Raw genomic sequence first — 21935 nt, 5'->3', positions numbered from 1 at the left:
AACCTTGGTGTGTTGTTTGTATGCGTGTAGTTTAGCATACTTTTAAAAAAGATTTACATTTGTAATGATAATAGGAGTATCTCTAAAGCTGAGGAACAAAAGTAGTTATCAGTATTTTCAACATTGAAGTTAACTCCCATTAAGATCATGAATGACAAAATTGTGAAGATAAATTCACTTCTCTTGCCAATGAGAATCATTCTTGTGAAATTAATGTGTAAAAAGGAAGCTGGTTAGCAGATCATTGTTCAATTTTGCAAATATTCATACACTCACTGAAAAACTTCACATTTCTCTTGAAAAATATTCACAGAAGAACACTATTATACCACTGAGCTTTGTTATTTGATGTCCCACTTGCAGCTTGTCTAATATCTAAACGTAAATTACAACCCTCAGCAATAAAACTATTTGGAGAGACCATAGGTTATATGGAAGAAAATGAGAACCAGAATAATTTTAAAAGCACCTAAGGGGTAAGAAAATGTAGCTATGCTTAACAGTAATTTTATTTAAAAACATAAGGGAAATTTCTCAAAAAAAATGTTAACAGTATCTTCTATTCATCTTGTCTACAACAGATAATGATCAGGACGTCTCCAGTTGTGAACTAGGAATGGCTTTGAGTGTAATCAGAAATGGAAAAAAAAAAGCAGGATGAACATGGAATTTTATTACTGCAGTTATCTTGCCCCGTCTGCACAAAAACTCACTAACAGCAATTCAGTTTGCTGCTATGTACAATGGCCCCCTCCACAATCACTAATCAGCTGCAGCAAAATAAAATATATAGTCAAATAACCTTTTCCCCTAGGAAAACATATGTTTAAAGAATTTTTAATCCACTGCTTAAAAAAATATAAGCTTTAATAAAATATAAGCTCATAAAATGAAAACCCTTCTCTATTCCCCTTGTGTAACTACATGCAAACATTAGCTACACAAGCTGAGTTCCCCCAACAGGTCCAGTGCCCACCCCAGTTTCTCTGGGGTTTAGAGTTCAAGGTGTGTTACAATTGCCTATCCAATATTAAGTGCTTTGCAAGACTTTGCTAGCAACTAGAGCTGAAATCAGCTTTGCCGGTTACAGATGATTTCACTCCCTTTGTTAGGTATGTAATATACCACAAACACTGTTAAATGTGAGCTTAGTTACCACCCAATGATGGAGAACTGCAGTTTTCTCCCAGATTTGGGGCTATTTTAATTTAAGAACATTTTCAATAAGCACTCAGGACTGTCTGCAGTTTCTCACGTTGCTGTGTCAGAGCCACAACCACAAGCTTTCAAGAAGAGGAAATATATTAACATATACATTTCTGCTACTTTTTATCTGCTACTTGTCATATACCTAAAGATAATTTGTTAAGTCAGGGAACCAATTTACTGTCATCATTTTATGTTTAGATACAGTCCTGAATATAGTATACTCTCAGAATAAGTATGAGAAAATGGATATGAAAGAAAATACTAATTCTCCTGGGAAAACAGACAGCAAGACAGGACTACAGAAATAACTGAAAACCATATATTCAATTCCCCTAGAAACTTAGCCCACTTATTTTCATATATAGTACAATAAATTTTTCAAGTGCTTTATTGCCTGTGTATTCACTGTGGAATTTAGCATAAAACTAGACTTAAATACTGCAGTGCTCTAATTAATTTTGTCTTACTCAAATAACTAATTGTGTGAAAATTATCTGAACTCTTGTTTAAGTACATAACTGTTTGAAAATAATCCACTTGTTCTCTTCCACATCTCACTCTTTTTTCGTTATTTTTTAACTGATTATCAGCTTTAAGAGTCCCTCATAGGAAACTGGAATAACAATATTCAGATTGTGTTAGTGGTCATGTTATGCTTGACTGATTCAGTGTCCTTCTAATTATTTTCAGTGGCATGAAGACACAAACATTGTTCAACATTTCTAAGGATTTGGGGCAGGAAGAGCTATAGAAGTCCTATTTAAATGTAATTTCATTGTGCATGCTTTTATTCCTTACTGTTAAAAAGTTTCATTAAATTTTAAAAATTCCAAATAGCCATGAGATTCTCTGAAGACCTGGTCCTATGCCCAGTGAAGTGAACTTGGATTTAATCGGATGATGAGCAGGAGGGACAGGAGGAGTGCGATGCATCTCAGTTGGCTTGACTGACCAAAAGGATTGCTTGATATTTAATAAATGCTAGTGAAAGTAACAGAGTACACAACATAGTAAGTATATTATTTGAACACAACTTTTCTGGATCCTTCTGAAAGAAGAATCTTAATTTTAAACAGATAAAGTGCAGTTACTTCAGAGAGAAAAGGGATCAATCAAAATATCATATTAATAGGTTTATAGTTTATCATACTTTATAAAAAAGAAGTACTAATATCTTAATTGAAGATCCTGCTTTTAAGAAACTACCTTATCCAGTTTAAATTAGTTAAAAATCCTTTAGGAGTCTCTATCACACCTTGTTCTGAATTATGAGTATTCCACTTTTCAAGAATTGTTAGGTAGCATTTGTCAGTGGCTTCTTTCAGTTTCTGTCTTAATCCTGAATAAAATGGCACCACAAAATGACCATAACCTAAAATAGTTTTAATTTAACTTGCTTATCTGGCTCATTTTTAACAGTGTTAAAAGCACATGTCAGGTGGGTTCAGAACATGAGGGGAATGGTAAAGTCACCAGAAGACTCCATTTTTTATATTATCTGGCTTCAAAATCATTTCTCTAGGGTGAAAACTTTCTTTCTCTATGTGTGTAGTATACAGCTGTTGAAAACAAACAGGTTTTGCTGTTCACCCTTTCAAACAAAAGAGAACAGTCTTCAGCAGGAAAAAATCTCTCTTATCCAAGTTGACAATAGTCACATGGCACCAGAGTACACCATGATACACTGCAATTAAAAGGGAAGAGACAAACCTACATTTCACAGTCATCCATAATCCTCCCTTAATACTTCAATGTTAACATTTATAAAATGAGGATATTTACATGTGTGTGTGTTTCACTTAATTTTATAGTGAAATGGAAATTCAGGTTATTGAATTCTTTATAGTATCTGACATATTTGTTGGTTCAAGTCCAATAAGAAATTTGGGAATCTGTTACTAGCACTTGGATTTTGGCTTGCTCACAAGGGAAGAGGAGGAGGAAATAAATCAGTAAACAGAAGGTTGTATTAATCTTACAACCACCTTAAACAAGCCTCACTGAGAAGCTTACTCACAATGCAATTTTTCTTTAGCTTTGTTTCATTTTGGTTTTGTTTGTTTGTATTATTGTGGGTTTTTTCTAACAGTTTTGAAGAAAGTGACAGGGCACACATGGGACAGAGTATTAGAAATTTAATCTCAAAAGGGGAGAAAGTGTTTTATGTTACCTCCTGGTTAGCAGCAGCTAGTTCTTCTTCCAGTGCAGAGACTCTTTCTAAAGAAACCCTCAGTCGTTCCCTTACCTAGAAGAAAAATCAAAATATGTGCAGTAACGTAATTTCTATTAGTCTTTAAAGATTATATAATCTGCCATATGCTCTACTGTATGCCCTGCCACTCCATTTGCAGGCATGTGTGTTGCAAACTTTCATGAGACATACTGTGTAGTAAACATTTAAACCTAACTACAGGAAAACTTAACCCATTAAAATAGGTGTCAAACTTTAAATGCCACACTGCTGTTCCACAGTCTGCCTGTAATTTTATGGAATACACAGCAAATGAAAATATTTTAAGACCACATTAGGCATAAAATAAAACTTTCACAAACATCTTTTACAAAGGATAAACAAAAAAAAACCATTTTCAGATGTTTTAAGTTCACTCCATGGAAGATAAGTAATCTGTTTATTGTAACTGAATGTAATAAATTCATTGAAAAATAACTTGTAGCATTGCCTTCAGGCCCATATACTAGAGATCTTTTATATCATCATGCATTTGCTTCAGTTTTGCAAAAAGTCATAAACAATGTATACTCTCATAAGCAGGAAATTCCTCTGTGTTTGCACCAGTTTCCTAAATAACCTATTCTGTTCCAAGGATGATTATGATCTCAATTATTATTACCACCAGTATTTTAATTATTGCTCATTATTGATTATTAATAGATAATATTAAATGAATACTAATTGTGTCTGAAGACACAATCACAGCTGATTTGAGTGCTCTGGCTCAGGGTCAGCTCGTGTAGCTCATGTAACCTAAAGCCAGCAACGTAGCTGCAGTCTCCCATTACAAGCAAAGGCAAATCGGACCTGAAGTGACCTCCAGTGCTGTGTGTGACTCTCTGACTGTTAAGGGACCCTGTGACTATCCTAATCTACAGAAGTTCATTAGGCACCTCACAATAAATGAGTTTGTAACCTGGCTAATCAGTCAACACTCAAGGTATACTTTACAAGTTCCAGCTACCCCGCAGCAATGCTGTTCCAGCTGCTGATGCACAGATGTTTAAGGCCATCAGCAATGTTTGCTGGGTAAGATAGCACACTCTATTAGACCAAGAGATGTAGCAGGAAAATAAAGCAAAACAAAATCTGTCTTTCATTTACAAAGAAACATGACACATTTTCATCCTTGACAAATACTGGAGATCCCTAAAAGAGTTCTATATGTCCTAACACTTTCATATTTTTTCCTGGGGTAGCTCTTAGTCTAATAAATATTACCTTTCCTTACACACTTCATTTTCATTTACTACAGATAGAAATAGGATTTTGCAAACAGATCACTATATTCCAAGAATGGATAAGACTTAATAGATGAAAATTAGTTAGCAAGACTAACACAGCACATTCACTTGACTTTAAAACTAAATCTAAAGATGAAATACATATTCAGGAAATGAACACTTAAAAATAAAACTATTCACCTTTCTAAAAAATGCAAATGTAGTTTTTATGCAGTACTTTGAGGCTTTTGTTCCTCTTTACATAGCTTATTAAAACAACTAGTGAGAGGTGTAGACCTGTCTTCAAGAGGCCTGATTTCAACTTCTCCACAATGGGAGATGGTATATAGCAACTTCTTAACAAAAAACTCAGATAAGTTAAAAACATGGAAAAATTACAATCATATTTCTGGCTTCAATCCCTTTAGCTGTAAGTACTGCATTGGGACAAAATGATTGAGAGAAAATTCACAAGCAGACAGTTCTTAAAAGGAAATACAATTAGTTGGCAACTTTAATTGAATTTTTTTCTGAAACCTCAATGTATTCAAGCCCAAGTGTTTTATAACGGAGAATGTAGTTAAAAATACATTATAATATGTCTAACACTGACATTCACTTTGAATGGTGCTAGAATTAGCAAACCAGCTAGGTCAGATTACTGAGGATGTTATTGCTCCACAAAGAGCTGGAATCAGAATTATCCTTAAACTTTACAACCTGTGGCACTGTGGAAATGAAGCCTAGTGAGTTTTATACAGCCATTTGAGAGCTTGTAAACAACGCTGCCTCTGAACAGCAGACAACTCTGGAGACACAATTTTTACATGGCACTTCAGCAAAACTAGGTAGATAATTAGTGTTTCTATTCTGGCTGTCAAGCTATTATATTCAAATACATTTCATTCTTGGCCTATTGTCAACAACATTGAACATTACCAGTGTAAGACAGAGCAACAGCTGGAAGTTGTTTCCTTTGTCCTGCCTCACCTTACCTTATCTCACCTTCCTCCCAGGTACATAGTTAATACACTGCCTTTTTGTTATAATGACCTAACCAAAATTGCAGTCTGATGGCTCCTACTTGTTCTCTGAATCTAATAGTTGCGAAAGGAACTGAAAACAACTGTGCCTTGGCACAGAAAGTCTTTTTCCCTTTCATCTGACCAGTGAACAACAAATGCAGATTCACATTTGCCATACTGACATTGGAAAGGCTGCAACTAATTCTTCATTTTCAAACATAAATAACAGCTGTTAAAATTGAGGGAAATCTTTGAATCTAATTAGCAAAAAAAAATAGAGTTACATCAGCACTCTGATCTGAAGGGGAAATCTGCTCTGGTTTATAACTCAAAAGCTGTAACATTATTTCTCATTTTACATTTCTTTCTCAGTCATACAAAAATGTATTGCAAAGCATTTTTATTGGATTTTGTATTCAAATTTGTGTTTACAGCAAAAAAAAAAAAAAAAATCCCAAACAGAACCATCCTCCTTTCAAAAGATGCAGGAAAGGTTGTTGTTCTGGGTCACCATCTTGTTAAAGAAAAAGGAACTGGAACAAATGCAAACTATTTTTACCTGACCATTTTTGTTTGGGTTTTTTTTTCATATGCTGAATGCCAATTAGTGATTGGCATAGTGTTTTCTATTTTCTGGAAGTGACAGTAAGTGAGTAACTATAGTTAATAGAATTATCTTAGTGAGATCATGTGTATCACTTCAGAAGTTACTCTGCTTAAATTTCACATGATTCTTCAACATATTTCTATTTTCCTGGGCACATGATAGAGCTTTATTAAAAAGGTTTCACAAAGTAAGACTAATCAGATGTCAAGTGATCTAACAGAAATGCTATCATAAACATTTTTAAAGGACAAATACCTGGAGAATAGAAGGCTCTAGGGAGAACTTACAGCACCTTCCAGTTTCTAAAGGGGCTTACAAGAGAGCTGGAGAAGGACATTTTACAAAGGTAGGTAATGACAGGACAAGGTGGAAGGGATTTAAACTGAAAGAGGACAGATTTAAATTAGATATTAGGAATATATTTTTTACTTTGAAGGTGGCGAGACACTGGGACAGGTTGCCCAGAGAAGCTGTGGATGCCCCATCCCTGGAAGTGTTCAAGGCCAGTTTGGATGGGGCCTAGGGCTACATGGTCCACTGAACAATATCCCTAACAAGGCAGAGGGTGCAAACTGGGTGATTTTTAATTATTTCTTTTTAACCAAAACCATCTTGTGATTTTATGATTGCAATGTCACAGACACAGCAGAAAAGAGTTGCTCTCTCCATGTTAGGGGGTGTATCCAACATATGCCCAGATGACTGGGTATTCTGGCTTTTAAATGCAACCATATTATCTTTAAATGTAGCATAGTCAATGTCATGTTAGCACTGCTGTCAGTGCAAAATATCACCCATCTTTCTCTGTCTCCTAGCAACTGCTTCCCACTTTTTTGCTTGCTGTCAAATTCTTTCTTCATTCTCTTCAGATCTGCAGCCCATACAGAGCTTTTTAAAAAACATGTGCATACTGGAATTGAATCACTTTTTTTCCCATGAACAGTCTATTGAATAAAAGTTCTTCTAGTTACCTGCTAATGAATACAAAGATAGTGACCATGCTGACACAAATAGACTGATTTTGTTTGCAAGAGTATTAAGCATACTTTTCTGCCACTTATCTCAAGAGAACCAGGGGGTTTTTGATTCTTAGCTAAGACAGTATCATCTGGTAGCTGCTTTCCACTGTAAAAATCAACTGGACACTTTTCTTACAGCACTGACCAAAAACTGGGTTTGGAGAAGTTCCTTCTTTCTCCTTTCTAAATGCACATTTTAAAAGTTGAACCAAAAGTTTAAAGCAAAATAGGAAAAATTTCTGCAGGACAACAAACATGTTCAGTTAGATATTAGAAGCCAAACAGAACGGCACAAGTAACATAATAATTTTTCTACTAATTTCTAATAATTTTTGTTCTTTCTGAATTACATATGAGGACTATGTATTTCCTGACCTACTCAATGTCTATTCTCACCATGAAGTTAACATGAGCTTCTATTTTTCATCCAGCTCTAATGATTTCTAGGAAATATTGTCTTCACTTGCTCTTTTATAAACAATTCCATTTATATTCATATCTAATATCACAAAATATTTTCCCCTCAACAAAGGCATGAGGTACTTAGCAGCAGTGAGAGAAGTGTTTGAGATCTGAAGCATTAAGAAGGACAGGGTGAATAACTGAAGGGAGGTTTCCACTCTGTGAATACTGCTGCAAATTTCATCTGACTTATACAATAACAAAGGTTATAAGAAATGCTGAGTCAAAATTTCATATTGGTCCTAGCCCAAATCACTCCTAAGTTCCAATGTGTAAAACTTCACATTTTTTTAAACAATGCTCCTTATCTATGAGATATAACCTAACCTTACACTTCGGTAAAACAGTCACTGAATTTAACTTCTCACATGATGAAAATTTAAAATTGCTAGCAGAATTGCCCATGTGCCTTGGTTTTTTATATATAAAAATATGTTAGCATAATTAGATACACAATTAAAAAATATATATAGCTTTTGTCAAATTAAATTTCTAAATAATAATAATAATAATAATAATAATAATAATAATAATAATAATAATAATAATAATAATAATAATAAAGAATACATTTAGTGTGCTATCAATTTTATTTGCTGTGACACAACTTGCCCAAGGAGACACAATGAGATTTTTCTGAGGGACACATAAAATGGTAAAAATTTCTAAACCAAATTAACTCTGTCATTATCCCCATGCCCTAAAGTGAAAATTCTCACAAAATACATTAAAAGTGCAAAAAACACTCCGTGAAGACTCTTTTTTTGGCACTACTAAGATCTGTACTAGAAGATAACGGGGTAAGATTAAAAGCCCTACTCTTACCATTCCCTACTCACTAGAAGGTACCTGCTGGGTTCAGCCAAACAGGACTGGCTCTCTCTCGTGGGAAGATCATGGCAAGATTTCATTCTCCAGCCTTGTGGCATGTGGATAACAAGAGGGATCCTGAAGGAGCTGTCAGACTCTGAAAAAACTGCAGTGACAGCCACGTTTTCTCAGAATAATGCATTCACAACTGTGATCTCTCTGTGGTGATCTGTCTTTTGGACAAATGGTAAAGGCAGAGCCCAGACTTCATGTAGTAGATAAAAAGTCAATCGATTTTGAAATAAGTTAAGGCATCACTCCTGATTCTTTTTATACTTAAGCAGACCTGCTTAGAAATTGATAAATTTTATTTTTCACTTTCCAATCTCTTAGTAGGTTTCATTGCATTTTCTTATAGTAATGAGGAAGGTTTTGTAGTTCTTGTACTCTTCATGTAGCAATCCTTTCAGGATCAGTCAAGTTTTATGACAGAGCTTGTTACAACACATCAAGATGTTTTAGTGTAGGAAGTGAAAACATGAAAGAAAATTTGCATTTAGGAAGAATTTTAAGATTTTCTTCATACTTTTGTAAGTTTAAAGGGCAAAACTTCTCATGAAAATATTTTGTTATGCTTTTCCAAGAATGTAGCAACTACATTAATAGTTTCAGTGTCAACACTTTTTGTGAAGAAAAAAAATTAAAGAAAAATTTGCATTATTCATTTGCAAAGGATTGTATATTTCCTGTGCCCTTTTGACAGTTTTTATTAATCTTTATCCATTAACCTACTTCGGCTTTGTGAGCATTTTCTAAAGGGGCACTGTTTACTTTGCTGTTACATCAATGTATCATAAATCATGGGGTTTTTGCCTCAGTTTTACTGTGAGATTCTGCCTGCAGGTCTCCTCTAAGCAGAGCAGCAGAGTCTGTGCAAGTGAAGCATTACCCAAATACAGGAAGACAAAGCATACATAAGTCAAAGGCAGTAGATTGACTCCATGCACGAATGCCAAGATTACTTGATTACTTTGTCATTCCTTTCTCAGCTTTGCAAGTAGCAAGTCAGGGAGATTCCTGATGAGTGGAAAACCCACAAATGTTTTGTCCTTCTTCATGAAATACAGGAGTTATCCTGGGAAGATCCAGGAAAGTATAAGCTGGCCAATGTAGGGAAGGTTATAGAGCAAATCTTTCAGGAAGCATTTTCAAGCACACAAAGGACAAGATGGTGATTGGGGACAGCCAGTACGGCCTTGCCAAAACCAAATGATATCTGGTCAACCTTGCTGCCTTGTGTGATGAGAGCACTGGCTCCATGGATGAAGGGAGAACAGAGAATGTTTTTTGTCTTTACTGAGGTTTTCTGCAAGATCTTCCACTTATCCCTAGAGAAACTGGTGAGATGTGAATTGGTGAAATAGATTCCACTGTGCATCAGAAATGGACTGTACTGTGAGGTTCAGAGGTTTGTGATCAGTGAGACAAAGCCTGTGTGGCATCCCATTGCCACAAAATGCATAACCCATGAGGGAATGAGACAGACTTTAGGAAAAGAAAGCAGTTTTGCCTAAAAGACCTAGTGGTGAATAAGGCCAGCACACAATTTGGCCAGTGGGCTGGATTAAATGATTATTTCCCTCCAGACTTTTGAGGCTGTATTTGGTTTTGGGGTTTCTGGTAGAAAATATTGGCAGATTTCAATGCAGGCCCACCAAGCTGGCCATGAGCTGGAGCACACAGCATATGAGGCAGGCTGAGAGAGCTGGGTCTGCTCAAAGTGAAGGAAAAGTTTGTGGGAGATCTAATTGCTGTCTACAACCAGCTAACCAGAAGATGTGGAGGAAATAAAGCCAGATTCTTCTTGCAGATGCAGGAAGGGAAGACCTTGCAGGACAAAAGGGAACCAGTGCAACTCAACAACAGAAACTCCAGATAGGTATTATGGGGAAAAATTACAGTGAGGGTGGTGAAACACCAGAATAGGTTTTCTGCCTACAAATATTGAGAAGTTATTGGCCAGGACCCTAAGCAACCTGAAACAGTTGGCCCTGCTTTGAGCAGGAGGTAGGGCCAGATGTTGCTGAGTAGCTCCAACCCACATTGTTCTACTGATCTCTGAAAAGCTTCAATGCATTTTTATAGGTGGATTGATATCTTATTTCTGAAGGGTCTGAAACAAATCTAACTTATATAATTTTTCTGTCACCATGCCGAATGTATGACTCACATGCCATAAAAAAATTTTAGCACATTTGGGTGCATGCAGTCATTTTTAATTTCATTATTTTTAAATAAAAATCACCATAATGCTGACAATTTGTGAAAGCATTATATTATCAAGTATCTGGGTGATATATGCAACATCTTTGATCCAATCCTCCCAGAGACACTGTAACAAACTGTTTACTGGACTTATCTCAGATTGTTTTACAGTGACATATAAATAGCATAGTTTATTTTTTTATAGTAAAAAAATGATTTATTGCAGCAAAATAAAAAAGGTTCCACACACAGGTAAACAGCATGTTGGAAAAAGTAATTTTGACCAACCAATTTTAAAACTTGTTTCACAATGGAAAAAATCTTCTGTTAATATGATTGCAGATGGTTGACTTTTCTACCCTGAAAACTGTGATTATCACTGGGACAGGAATCAATTAGAAACATAAGATGTCTACGTCTAGCTTTGTCATTCCAACATTTTTTAAAATGCTGAATACTGATTTTAATCTGTAACATTTAAAATAATGTAAGAATAGAATTTTCAACAATCTAAGTCAAATTTTTCAATAATGCAAGTCAAAACATTACATGTAGCTTCTATCTAATTCTGTACAATAGTTTTCAAAATGGGATGCAAAATAAAACTTCATAGTACCAAAATACTAAAACATTCACGAAAGAAAATATGCAAGAGGTTGAATAATCAGAATCTATTTCAAGTTTAGTTCTTACAGTTTCTCATACTTATCCAACACAATGTCAAAAGTATAAAAGCTGGAGAGCTCCCTACCCTAGTTTTATCGATATTTAAAGTGCCAGATAAAAAATCAAAGCTCAGAGCATAAACCCCATCAATCCTCAAAATATATTTTTAATAATACAGGATTTTTAAAGTCTTAATGAAATCCAAAAGCTTATTACAGTGGCTAGAAGTCATTATCTTTCCTTTTCTACATTTTCTTTATAGATGCTTTCATGATGTCTGAGTAGAATATATAACCCAAAAGATATACCTAAAGGTTTTATTTGGTCTAAGTTCCTTACATTTATTCAACTTAGAACCTGATAGTTAACCTAGTATGACTCATAACCCACAGTGTCTCATGCTTTCATTACCAATGATATACATATATATATATGTTGTTATATATCTACAGCTGCCTCATTCATTAAGTAAAGTCAACTTTCAGTGCATATTTCTGAAAGTTGAAGTTAAATTTGTTACTGTGAGACCATTAAACTGGTCCTGTACAATACACCTCATCTGTGCAATGGTTTCAGATGCTGCACTGCACAATGTCATCCCTGCTTACCCAACCATCTCAAACAGAGAAGCAACTCAGCAGCAGCAATGAGCAAATCAGCCAAAAGAGACCCCGTAAGGAATGAGGCTCTTTGCTCATGAGCCCTGTTTCTCACATGCTCCCTGCACGTGGAGTTTTGAGGCACCTACCAATTCAGATACATCACCTTCTGAGCATACTGTTTCTAGACTTGAATTGGATTTCTGAATTTATATACACAATACTCAAGGTGATAATTCATAGTTGTACAAAGTTTCATTCATTTTGAATATAGTCTTTCCAGCACAGGAAAGATCCTCTTCATTAGCATGACTTGATGCAGTTATCATTGGTTTTTACCTTGATTCTGCAGGCCCTTCATCACCTCTGATAATGAAGAATGTACTACTTTAGGTTAGGCTACTTGTAAAGGGAGCACTCTCCTTTACACAGCAAAGGCTAAAAAGATCTCTGACATTTAGGAGGTTTTCCTCCTAAAAGTATCTAAGAGCCAAGTTCCCTTATGTTGCTAGGAACATCTGATTCTATCTCTCTCTGTGTTTTTAAAATTTGAGATATACATACATTTTCATGGCCATAACTTAAAAGCACATTTTACACCAAATAAATCCCACAGGGTCATCTTTATTTAGTGTAAATTGAAGAAGCATGTCTGGTAGGGTGAGATTTGTTTATTTTGAAAAGTAATTTCTATTGTCTACAAAAGATAGCTGAAGTGACCTCGAGTGCATTACAGCCATTGGCCATACCTTCTTACCATCCATATTTCTCTGGACACCTGTAAACACTCTAAGTACAGGATTTACTCCAAGAAGCAACAAACTATACTGTTGCTCTGCATCATAAAGCACAATTAGGCAAGTTAAAGAGTGTATTCAGTAAGTTTTTTTTACCATACTGTACCTTTTCATCCAAAGCCTTGTGGTGCTCAAACAGAGATTTCAGAGCTTTGAGGACCTCAACTTCACTGGAAACTCCTGAGGGAGACTGTGCTTGCCGTTTCACCACTGTCATCCTCAGGGATCTTTCGTGTCTTGAGACAAGGCACTCCAAATGCTCCAGTAACAGCTATGGGATTTGAAATAAAAACTTATTAATTTCTGGGCCCCTAAATGCCACAGAAATTCTAACTACAAAGTGCATGATACCAAACAGCAATATTCCTGGCAACTTCATTGTAGGAGAGATTGCTGGAACTATTAGCAATATTTCATGTTTCTAAAGTAGATGGAGTAAGTGGAAAATTAGAATACCCACTCATGATTTCACTTAAAACTCTGCTATGAAAAGCAAGAACAACAAATCATTAAGCACAGGGTCACTATTTTACTAAATTAATTACATATTTACATATCATTTGTGATAGTAATTGATGATTATTGACAGCCAAATAAGCAAAGACAGTCTAAAGAATCGTGCAAAAATATTAAATAAATTTACAATTAATTCAGCCTAACTGTAATATATTTTCAATTTCTCTTGAAAGCAGCATAAAAAAATATGTAGTAATGGACAGTATATTCTACTAGATTTTTAAACTATTCATTAGAACTGTCACAGTTAATGGTGCTTGTCACTAGCACATCCTTTAAAATATTGTCTCTGTTGTATTAAAAAATCAACAACAAAAATCAGAGAAGTCCATAAAAATCTGTGAAATAGACCACAAATAACATATTGTAAACACATTTTATATTTAGTTTCCATTGTTACTCTGAGGTTAAAAGAAAAATTAAAGTATGTTGATATTATCTAGAAAATTCCTTATTTGTCTATTTTCGTAGGGCTACCATTGCCGTTTTTAGTACCTGAACATTAAAGAGACTTGGTTAGCTGTAAGGTTAAATCAGGGTAGCTAAACTCATGAATCAGAATGCATGTTAAATGTATTGTAATTACAGTAAACAATTACATCCAACTCATTGACCTGGAAATCTGAAAGTTACATGGACAATTGTTTAATATTTCTCCTTTGATGTGGGTCTTAATATAGCTACTATTAGTAAATATATTTATTTCTCTTAAATCCACAGTTATTCTCAGTTACATAATGGTTTTTATTCTTACATGAATTTCTAGACATAGTAGTATGTTGATAATAAGTCAGATTAAGAATGATTATGGTTTGGTGTCTTTGTTTAAAACATGGTTCTCGTGTCTGGATTTGCACCTGGTTATTATGCTACAAAATATTCTTCACAAAAAGTCGTGAAGGAATATGTGATCAATGTTAATACAATGAGAGTTATAATGACTCCCTGCAATTCAAGAAAGGAGGGTAATTTCTGAATCCAACTCATGCCCTGTATTTATCAAAAGCAAATGAACAAGAAATCCAGAAACTTTCACATCCCTGAAGGGCTAACAGCAGATATAGGTGGTTGTTTAATTATTTGAGGAAGTCTAAAGTAGCACACAAATTTGAGGAGACCTCTTAATGATAGAGCTATCAAGAATTCAGTGTGGGGCTGTGGGAAGTTTGCAAATTAAATGAGATCAGAACATTTTCCTAATATTTACAGAATATTTCTGTTCATAGTAGTACTTAAATAAACAATTAACTGCTATCTATAGATAGAACTGAATTGCTGAATTTTAGTCTAAATTCTTGTATCGTCATGGCTTTTCTAGCCATCTAGTTTATCTTGAGGGAAAGCTGGAGGAAACTAAGTCAATAGCTGATTTCTAATTCTTCAACCTGTCTCCTGAAAGAGTCTGTGAAGAAGCAATATTTCCTTCTCTGTGCAGCCTAACTCTGACCCACTCCATAGCCCTGGGGTAGCCAGAATCTGACTCTAATCCACTCTGTGCACTTAGATTTCCCCACAGTCATTCCCACCTCTTGGCTGATTCTGTTAGAGCCTGGCTCATCCTGATTGGTTCTCTTTATGCAGAAAGCTTTCACCGCATCACAGCTACGTCTGGAGGAGTCTAAATCCAGCCAAAAGGCTACAGATTTCTGAAGAAATTGGGATGAAAGGGAAGACATTGATCCACAGTTGAGTTTTTAGTACGGCCAGTCCTTCCATAGGTCTGTAGTTGTCTTATGCTTAAACTGACACCCACTAAACCAGTCCAGAGTAACAAAACCTTGAAACCTAAAAAACCTCTTTTCTGGCCTAACTGAACAAATTTATCATATATGGTGCCCTACTACCCTAAATGACTTATCTTGCAGACAAATGCTGTGATGATCAGGGATGTCTGAGAGCCTGTATGCAAGACTCAGTTGGAAAGGGAAATGGGGAAAATCTGGTTTAGGAGAGAAGAAAAGTGATGATGACATGGAAATCTGGACATGGAAAAACATTAATGATAGAAGGAATTACACATAATCTATAGCAGAGAGATAAATAAGGAACACACAAAAAACCTCCTAACATACATCCAGAAGCTCATTATGAATTGGTTCACACTGACAATCCCAACAGAGAATGTGAAGACAGCATGGACAGAAGACAAGAAACTTGCTAAGAAAAGGCAGAATGGAGATCAAAGAGAGTGATGAAGAGACAAAACAAGTTAAACAATGTTTTCAAGTATAAGAATTGAGCAGAGTGGTGGGAACTCAGAATTTCTAATGGGGTGGTTGTGGAGGAGTTTGCTATTTGAGATGAAAAGTACACCCTCTAGCCTTTTGCAGAGCTACCAATAACATATTTAGGTTACCTTACTGCCATGTCAGAAACATGTATAATACATAATACTAAAGCAGTGACAATCACCCATTTAACATAAACATAAGCTAAGCTTGTTTTTAGCTGAGAAGTATAATTTCAGACTAGAAAAAGATATATTCCAATGTCTGCATACATTTCATAGTTGTTACATAAATCAAGTGCAAAATGCTGTGTTGCCTATTTTGCTGTATACCGACTGTCCCAGCTGTGTCAAAAGACCCATAGAGAACTAAAGCAGTGCTTCTGAACATTTCATCTTTTCTTTCTGTTCCTAATTACTCAAGCATTTGAAGTCACTCATTCTTTTGGAAACTACTTCTGAACACTGGAATTTTCCTTACCATCAGCTCTAGGAATGCTCAAGAAGGCATGCTAACATAGGTTTCCCATTTGTAAAATTTTCTTATTTTTGCTTTTCAACAAAAATAATCTTGATGTCTTCATAAATTCTGTGAGCACTGTTAACTGCAAAACTAGCTGAGCAGGGAATATTATTAACCAGGTCTCTTAGTGAAACATCACTCCCAGTTCTGCTGAAAGGGATAAAAACCTAAGGGGGTGGGTCATCTGACTGTGACTGAGAACCTGATAGCAAACCCTTGCCCCTGCTCTGATGAAATGCTAGATTCACAGAATAATAGAACTGTTTAGGCTGGAAAAAACTAAGATCATCAAGTCCAAACATTAACCCAGCACTTCCAAGTCCTCCACTAAACAAAGTACCCAAGTGCCACATCTACACATCTTTTAAATACCTCCAGGGATGGCAACGCCACCATTTCCCTGGAGCAGCAGGGCAGCCTGTTCCAATGCTGGATCCAGTCACCAAGATAATCTTCTTAGTGAAGAATTTTCCCTAATACCAAAACTAAACTTCTCTTGGTGTAACTTGAGGACATTTCCTTTTGTACTATCACTTGTTATCTGACAAGGAAGAAGGGCCTGACCCCCACCTGTAGAGAGTGATAAGGTCTCCCCTGAGCCTCCTTTTCTCCAGGCTAAACAGCCCCAGCTCCCTCAGCTGCTCCTTGTAAGATTTGTGCTTCAGACTCTTCACCAGTTTTGTTGCCCTACTTTGGACATGTAACAATACCTGCTGTTTTATTTAACTTTCACCCAATTAAAATTATACTTAAAAAAGGGGTAGTTATATTAAAAAAGATCTTCCCTGCTTCCCTGGCAAGTAGAAATGTCAACAACACTGACAGAATAATGAAGTGTCTCAGGGCTACAATGATGGGGGAAGGGAATGTAAACATAAAAGATTGACATTGAAGATGATGGTGTGTCCAACCAATGATTAACATCTGAAGGAAATCACAATAACTTGTGGGCATGCTGAGGACTTTCGTCCACATATGTAGTTCAAGAATTAATATTCCAAATACTTGTGAGAACACCACAAGTTATTCTCATTGAAATAACATTTTAACAATAATGGTAATTCATTTAAACTACAAAAGAATTGTTAGAAACAGCTTTAGGGATTTCAGTAAATTGCAACTAAACTCTGGCATTAATAGTGATCATGGGCTACTGAGCATTTTCTGCTCCCTCACACTGTTGAACTGTTACAGTTGTCAAGCACTCAGAGGGACAGGCAGCTTGCAGAGAAAAGAAGATGAAGATTAACAGCAGCAGGTAGGACAGAATCACCCACGCATCATTGCCATGCCTCTCCTACTGGAAAGCATAAGCTTGACAATGAATTATGAAATAATCTGACAAGTGAGTTTTATGCTGGGCAAATTTTAGGATGCTCAAGATGCCGTGATGATAATTGTATCTTATGTAAATAGGATCATTTCTGGAACTCTGGACTTTTTATAAGCATAAAAAAATTTACAAAAATAATAATTTAAAGACTGAAAAGTGCTCTAGTGCATATTCTTTGAATGAATGTAGCATCTTTAAAGCGTTTATTAGAACTAAATGAACATGAAAGGAGAAAATTTTTAGAATACACCCAGCTTCCTCTATTTCTCAAATCACTTATAAAGCAATCACCAATTAACCAATTGAAAGTGGTTAATTTCTGTTAAACAGAAATGCATGGTTAGAATCAGTGGTACAAACTACATTGGTGTAGATTATCACCTACTCTTCTCTACTAGACCATACCATCATGACTACATGGACACTGATTTATCTATAGAAAATGAAAGAACTCTCATTTTAAACACTCATTTTAAGAAATGATGTCTCAATAAGTTGAAATTAGAGTGACTCAGTAGAGTTTGCTATTACAGGACCTGGATTTTAATCAATATAAAATATTTTATCTGAACTTTCATTATTTTTGAAACACTTATTTGTAGAAAAAGTTCACAGCAGGATAACAAATGGAGACATTAAAGAACCAGCAGATGGTATTGGCGAGAAAAGGAGAGTCATGAATAATTAAATACCCTGAAGAAAACATAAAAGAAAAGACTTTTACTGAAATGAGACAGACTTAGCTTAAGGTATTCCTTAGAGGAATAAGGTAACCCTCTAAGAAGACAATTTTCTATTGAGGTTCAGCTTAGAATTTCTCACCAGCACAGGAAAAACTGAATTTTCTTTCAGTCTATATTTAGAATTCATATTGTTCAGTGAATCTCCATCTCTGGTGTGAGCAGAAAAGACAAGTAAAATAAGCAGACATGGTGTTGAAGACTACCTATAAAATCAGTCACAAAATCAATGATTTTCTTCAGCACTGTTCCACAGTGATGGAAACCACTTTTGACCTGTGGTCAGGTGGTGTGACCTCCAACAGCTACACTGGTAAATTAACAGTGAAATTTTTTCTGTGAAAAAATAAAGTTGCAGTCCAACTACTGCAATGTGTCCCATGTCTGTCCTTCCACACAGAAACCAAAATGCAAGCAACCCAAAACCTTAAGAAATCACACATATGTGAAACCAAGGTTTCACCAAAGAAAGTGTGACGATTGGATAATGATACAAAGTAATAGGAAGAGAGGTTTTATAAGAATAATGAATAGAAATATAATAATTATTATGCTACACAGATTACCTAAGAACACATAGATATAAAAAACATATAGTTATTTAATAACTATATATTACATTTACTATCTGTTACACTACTTTCTGACAGAAGTTTTTTTTTTTAAGAAGAGACACAATCTACAAGATAGTTAATAATGGTGAGGCAATGATATATACTGTTACTTATATTATTGAATTAATGTTTTGTCCTTTGAAGAACTTTAGGAGACAGACATACTTTGCATGTGTACAGTGTTTTTAGACTGTAAGAACTCCTTGTGTTTAAAAAAGAAATAGAGCGCTTGAATAATTTTCAGCATCTATGGAACTGGTTTAATTAAAAGGACCTATGAGAAAACAAGCTAAAATAGGTAAAACCACACTATAAAATATATTCTTAGAGTTTCTCAATACAGTAGAAGGGAATTTGAATAATAGAATATAGGGTTAAGTCCTGATTTACAGGTATAATAAGACTGCAGTGCATAATTGAAAATGTTTCATAAACCATTCATTAAGGAATGGAGACAATAAAATATGAATAAAATTAGATATAAACCAGGCTTGCTCACTTTAATAAGTATTTCATCTCTTAAGGCATGAAGCAAAAGAGGGTTAATGACACTGTCTGTTACTGGTGTTTCATTTCTGTACACGGTATAATTCTTTTTGTTTCTAAACTGTTAGAAGTAAAATATTTCAGACCAATTTGAGTAAAAAATTTATGCTTTATATAAAAAGCACATGTATGTGTCTGGCACTTTTTTTTTGTTATTGTAGGGAAAAATCCATAATCAGATTAATCAATAGCAGTAGAATATCTTATTTTTTCAGCTACCAAACCAAACCCCAAATTTTCTCATAATAGTACTCTGATCTAATAAGGTAATCCTATGCATTTTTTTTGTACTTTCAAAGAATACAGACTGAGACAAAAAATATTTTAATTTTAATTTAAACAGCCAAAGTAGTGTTATTTTATAATTTCCATTAAATAACATGTTAGATCATATTGACTTATCTTCCAGCTTCAGAAAAGATGCTATCTTTCTACATGCTATAGTTGATTATTCTATGCAGAGGACATCCAGAGAAATACCGGTAAGAATTTCTATTAAGGTACTTTTGTATCTGTTTTCAAAGTCCCATAGAAAGGTGTTCCAGAGAGAACCTGTCTGTCTTCCCGTCAGCAATGCCACACAATCAGCGCTCCTACACTTTCTACTCTGCCTTGTGTATTGATAAATTGAGTTGCCAGCTTCGTTCTTAACATGAAAATATTTCTACTGTAATATGTCAGAAAAAGTTAATTATCATATCAGCAAAAATGTACATTCAACAGCAAATGCCTAAGAATGCTGCTAGAAGGTTTGAGTAGAAACTTGATTAAATATTGGGGTAAGGTTTAGTTTCTGATATTTTGGCAGAGATCTGAAGTGCATGTGTCCCAAAGAATGTAATTCCACTATGATCTCTCTCTAATACATGTTACTGTCAAGGTCTACTACTACAGCTTGGGAAAGTGATTTCCCACTACTACAGAGTGGGAAATCAGGATGTGAAATCAGTTTTGTGTTTTGTTTGTTTATGTGATGAGAAAGAACTGTGGTTCTTTCTATTTTCTGGTGCTGCCAGAAAATAAAGAAACACATAGGTGGGGGTCTAGAGTAAATAAAATACTGACAGTTAGGCAAAACTGAAAATGTAAAGGGGACCTGGAGGGCTGGTGTGCACTCAGGACCGGACAGAATTGCCACTTTCATTCCTTTCTGCTGATATTCAGTTTGAAGCAGGACAAATCAGACAGTACCTTTTTTGCTGTTAACCCAAGGAGATATAAGGTCGGATTAAAAAAATCCAGAAGCTTCAATCTGTAACTGAGCATCTTCATATAAAAGCAGGAGGAAGTGCTACTTGGAACAAAGTGGTTGTCATGAGTAGTTCCACTATGTGTGGTTATGCATGAGTGCATCCTGAGGGGTCAGGTGAGCCTCATTAATGTAGCCAAGCAAGGGCTGGCTTAAGTGTGAACATTAGATCAATGTAAAAGATGCATTATCTATATATGAGAGAAGACATTTAATTTTCTCACTGTGAAACTGTATCAGTTGTCCTCCAAATATTATTATTTTATTAGAATCCTTGCTAAACCAACAGAAAAAATACGGAGCAATTTTTTTCCCACTAAATATTAATGCTGTTTTGCACTATTAACACCATAAATTTCAGTTTGCTTAAGTGCCTCTTTATAGGCAATGCCTTCCCAATGAGTGCTGCTGGAAATCTCATCACTAGCACATCATTGAGACTGTGTTGAAAACAACAGCTTTTCATCAAAAATACTCATCTTTCCCTACCAAAGGAGTGTCCCTATAGAAGACAGTGTGAGTATCGCAGCTAGCTCTGGGATATGCTGTATAATATGGTAGCTTAATGCCTGGCAAGAACATAAATATGACATGATGGGGTAATAACTTATTAATGAAAATACTAGAGGTCAGGGTAAGGCCTGTCTCTGCATTTTTCCTATCTCCTTCCCCATTAATATTTGGACTCTATCTTGCCCTGGTTTGCTGTAACATCTCCTGCATTCCCTGTATATTTTCATAGCCTAAACATTTTGATCTCTAGCTTCATCCTCATTTTGAAAACATGCTATTGGCATTTACTAATTTTAACTGCAAGGAATTGCAAGGATTAGAACACTGTAACTCCCATTTGTTGATATTCGTTCTCCTGGAAAACCTCTTACCAATTTTTCTTTTACATAGCACAAGAAACATTGGAATGGATGATCTTTAAGCTTCTTGCTCTGCAAAAAAATTGCCTATGACAGAGATCAGTCTGACTTAGGAGATGACTTGCAGTTGAGTCATCTTCCTTTTCTCTCACAGTTCTTTGACAAGACTATCTTAGGCTACTAGGCTGTCTTGGAATTTTTGCTAGTCTGCACTGCTTATATCAGATCCACATAGATATTGGTGCACTGCAGTTTTAACACGAGAGCTGGTGTTCAGTGGACTTTGGAGTGAAATGGATAAAGCATTTTTTTATTAAATACAAAAATAATACAAATGTAGGAGTTACTGATAATTTAAGCACATACAGAAAGCCTTCAGACTTTTCTTCGGCTGACATGA

General features: G+C 35.3%; 1 protein-coding gene across 6 annotated transcripts in view; it reads right to left on the bottom strand.

Annotated features, from left to right (window-relative positions):
* Positions 1 to 21935, bottom strand: part of PPFIA2 (PTPRF interacting protein alpha 2) — a 287766-nt gene that overhangs the window by 92128 nt on the left and 173703 nt on the right. For 5 of the 6 annotated variants that reach the window (XM_066549725.1, XM_066549726.1, XM_066549728.1 and 2 more), the window contains 2 exons: positions 13022 to 13186; positions 3380 to 3454 (listed from right to left, as the gene is read on the bottom strand). In XM_066549725.1, the coding sequence (XP_066405822.1) occupies positions 3380 to 3454; positions 13022 to 13186 (240 nt within the window). The remainder of the gene's footprint in view (positions 1 to 3379; positions 3455 to 13021; positions 13187 to 21935) is intronic. The other variant, XM_066549727.1, reaches the window with a different exon arrangement.

Source organism: Molothrus aeneus, chromosome 5 (assembly GCF_037042795.1).
Source record: "Molothrus aeneus isolate 106 chromosome 5, BPBGC_Maene_1.0, whole genome shotgun sequence".
NCBI lineage: Eukaryota > Metazoa > Chordata > Aves > Passeriformes > Icteridae > Molothrus > Molothrus aeneus.
The sequence above is the reverse complement of the archived record's forward strand: the minus strand, read 5'-3'. Positions and strand labels throughout refer to the sequence as shown.